This window comes from Perognathus longimembris, unplaced genomic scaffold (genome assembly GCF_023159225.1).
Source record: "Perognathus longimembris pacificus isolate PPM17 unplaced genomic scaffold, ASM2315922v1 HiC_scaffold_5532, whole genome shotgun sequence".
Lineage (NCBI taxonomy): Eukaryota > Metazoa > Chordata > Mammalia > Rodentia > Heteromyidae > Perognathus > Perognathus longimembris.
In genome coordinates this window covers 33,792-36,693 of record NW_025960970.1, presented here as the reverse complement: position 1 = coordinate 36,693, position 2,902 = coordinate 33,792, and the positions used below count along the sequence as shown (strand labels likewise).

General features: G+C 50.0%; 1 protein-coding gene across 1 annotated transcript; it reads left to right on the top strand.

Annotated features, from left to right (window-relative positions):
- The first annotated feature begins 415 nt into the window (after positions 1 to 415).
- LOC125345332 (protein FAM156A/FAM156B-like) lies at positions 416 to 2,382 on the top strand. The gene has a single exon (XM_048337560.1). The coding sequence runs from the start codon at positions 713 to 715 to the stop codon at positions 1,373 to 1,375; it is 663 nt and encodes a 220-aa protein (XP_048193517.1). The 5' UTR covers positions 416 to 712; the 3' UTR covers positions 1,376 to 2,382.
- The last annotated feature ends 520 nt before the right edge of the window (positions 2,383 to 2,902 follow it).

Here is a 2,902-nt window from a genome sequence, read left to right as displayed (position 1 = left end):
TTTTTCTATGTATATGGTGCTGAGGAATGGAACCCAGGGCTTCATGTATACGAGGTGAGCACTTTACCACTAGGCCATATTCCCAGCCCAACAAAGCAGTTTGTGTATGTTGTACACCTTGATCTGTGTCATCCTTAAACATCTTGACGACAGTTTGACCCGCACTTATCTTACATTTCTCAATTCTGTGGAACACACAATGCGTTCTTACCAGCATCTATTCCCATCACCCTTCATTCTTTGACCTCATTCCCCTTGTGGCCACTTGCAAATACCCATTTTATAGTGCTTACTGTGTTGGATTTTGGTTCAGTCTTTTTAAAGAATTATACTATTTGGGCTCTACATACAGTCTATTGCGCTTCAGGTAATCTTTAACTGTTTCTGCATGATTATAATTGCAATAAGCGGTGCCATTTCTAAAACTTTTATATCATGCCATTGACCTCCTAAGCTCTGGGTGTGTATTAGCACATGGAATCCTCAGAAGAAGCCTAGGAGGTGGGTTTGACACCAGGGAAGAGGAGGGGCAGGAATGTAAAGAAAAATGCATAACGGTGGACTGTCATTCTTCTCCTGTCCCTCTTTGTCACAGGGTGAGCTCTGCTAGCAGCCGAAGGTCTCTAGCTTCCTTCTGCTTCCTGCAGATCCTCCCGGTTCCCCATCCCACCCACACCACAGCCCGTGGGGCTCCCAGCTCAGACCAGATCCCATGGATCCACGGGAGAAATGGAACGCAGCGTTGAATTCTGGGTCTCCCCGGCTGACCATTACTGCCGCCTCCCAGGAGGTCGTGTTGGTCTCTGAGCCTTGCTCCTCACAACAGCTAAGGATGAGCTTCAGCGCACCAAGCCCTGGTGCGGGCACCAGTGCCCCTGCGCCTCTGCCCGAGGGGCTGGCCCAGCAGCACTACAGGGAGGAGAAGAGTCTGCTGCGGCAAAGGCGCTGGGAGAGGCTGGGGTTATCGCAGAAGAAGAAGGGGTTCCGGGGCCAGGGCCACATGAGACGCAGGCACCGCGACCACATGGCCCCTTATGCAGTGGAAAGGAACACCGGATCGTCTGTAGATGACAGAGCTCACAGTCGGATCCGATGTGATTGTCGATACTGCCAGGGCCACGGGCAGCATGCGGGGGTCTCTGGGGAAAGAAATGCCACCGGCAGTTCCTCCTCCTGGGACTCGCTGGTACAGGGCCTCAGCGGCTTGACCCTCAGCATGGGCACCAACCAGCCTGGCCTTCTGCCAGAGGGGGCACAGCAGCAGCAGCAGCTGCCGAGGCTGCTGCCCCCTGAAGAGAGGTGCCCACGGGAGAGACAGCAGGAAAACAAGAAGATGTTCCAGAGGCTGCTCAAGCAGTGGCTGAAAGACAACTGAAACGGTGGTGCTCATGGGACAGAGACTGAAGGGAGGCAGACATGCTGTGTGGTCAGCCCTCTTGGGCACCAGTGAGCTTTCCTCATAGGACTCCCTAGCCCTGTGCTGACCAGAATCCTCTCAGCTTGACAGTTCAGTCACTCACAGGAAGTCCCTCATCTCTCCTGCCTGATGTTTTAGGATGGTTGTGAGGCATTCTGGGGCATGGGAGACAGCACCCCAGTGGTCCTCACCTCATCACATGCTGTCCCTTTCTCTGCCTGGCTCTCCGTCTTTGCTCCCTACCGTGTGCCAGTAAGATAGAAGCTGTCTCTGTGGTGTGACTGCCTTGTCCATGTCCATGTGCTTTTGTGCCATTTTCTGGACTGCCAACCAGGAGCAGTGCTCTGTCAGTTTGAAGTGGCAGGACGTGACACTGAGATCCGGGTTCAAGAATCTGCCACGGAAAGCAAGTGTGGGAAAGGGATGTCAATTTGGACCTTGGTGGGTCACCATTGTACTGTCTTTGTAAAGTATTATGACTATGATAAACTAACTGTAAGTAAACGTTTTCCTGCTCCTTCACAGTTGAGTGTTCTCCCACACAGGGCTTTTTCATAGCATCAGAAATACCAAATAAATGTGCACGTGAAAGGAAACGACCTTAAGAATTGAGGTTTGTGAATCGATAGTGGTTTGTTTCTTATGGGATCTGAGATCACTACCTTGAAATCCCTGGCCAGTGAACTGGAGCCTGCAAGAGGCACTCAGCACTGGGAGATGGGGGTACACTGGGTAGATGGGAATAGAGTGGTTGGGGAATGGGAAGAGAGAGAACCTGCTCCAGTCACTGTTGGAGGCATTGGCAGGGACCAGCCCCTGGAGCAGGCAGCCAGCGAGGTTGTAAGGGAGTCCTCCTGCCCACAGGAGACTGGAAGCAGTCTCTACTTGCCCCGGTAGGAGCCCTGAGGCTTGGCACAGATGTTCTGGCTGAGGTATCCCAAGGCCATTCCTTGTGGCCTGGGGCACTGGACGATGAATGTATGTATGTATGTAGCAATTGTATGCCTGCTTCCTGAGAACCAGAGCATCAGTGAGTTCTTTCAAAGCCAGCTTGGAATTTATTTTTTTTAAGTTTTTATTATAAAACTGATGTCCAGAGAGGTTACAATTTCATACATTAGGCATTGGATACATTTCTTGTACTGTTTGTTACCTTGTCCCTCATACCCCCCTCCCCCCTCCCCCTTACCCCCCCCCTGAGGTGTTCAGTTCACTTACACCAAACAGTTTTGCAAGTATTGCTTTTGTAGTTGTTTCTCTTTTTTTACCCTGTGTCTCTCAATTTAGTATTCCCTTTCAATTTCCTAGTTCTAATACCAGTATACACGGTTTCCAATAGACTCAGATAAGATTACAGAGATAGTGTAGATACAATCACAAGAAGGTGATACAAGAACATCATCAATAGTAGAAGCTACAGATACACATGGGATGTTGAAAGTAGTTACAACTGTGATATAACAATCATTTCCATAAAATGGAGTT

Coding starts and splice junctions, on each gene's coding strand:
- LOC125345332 (XM_048337560.1), top strand. CDS start 713: ATGGATCCACGGGAGAAATGGAACGCAGCGTTGAATTCTGGGTCTCCC.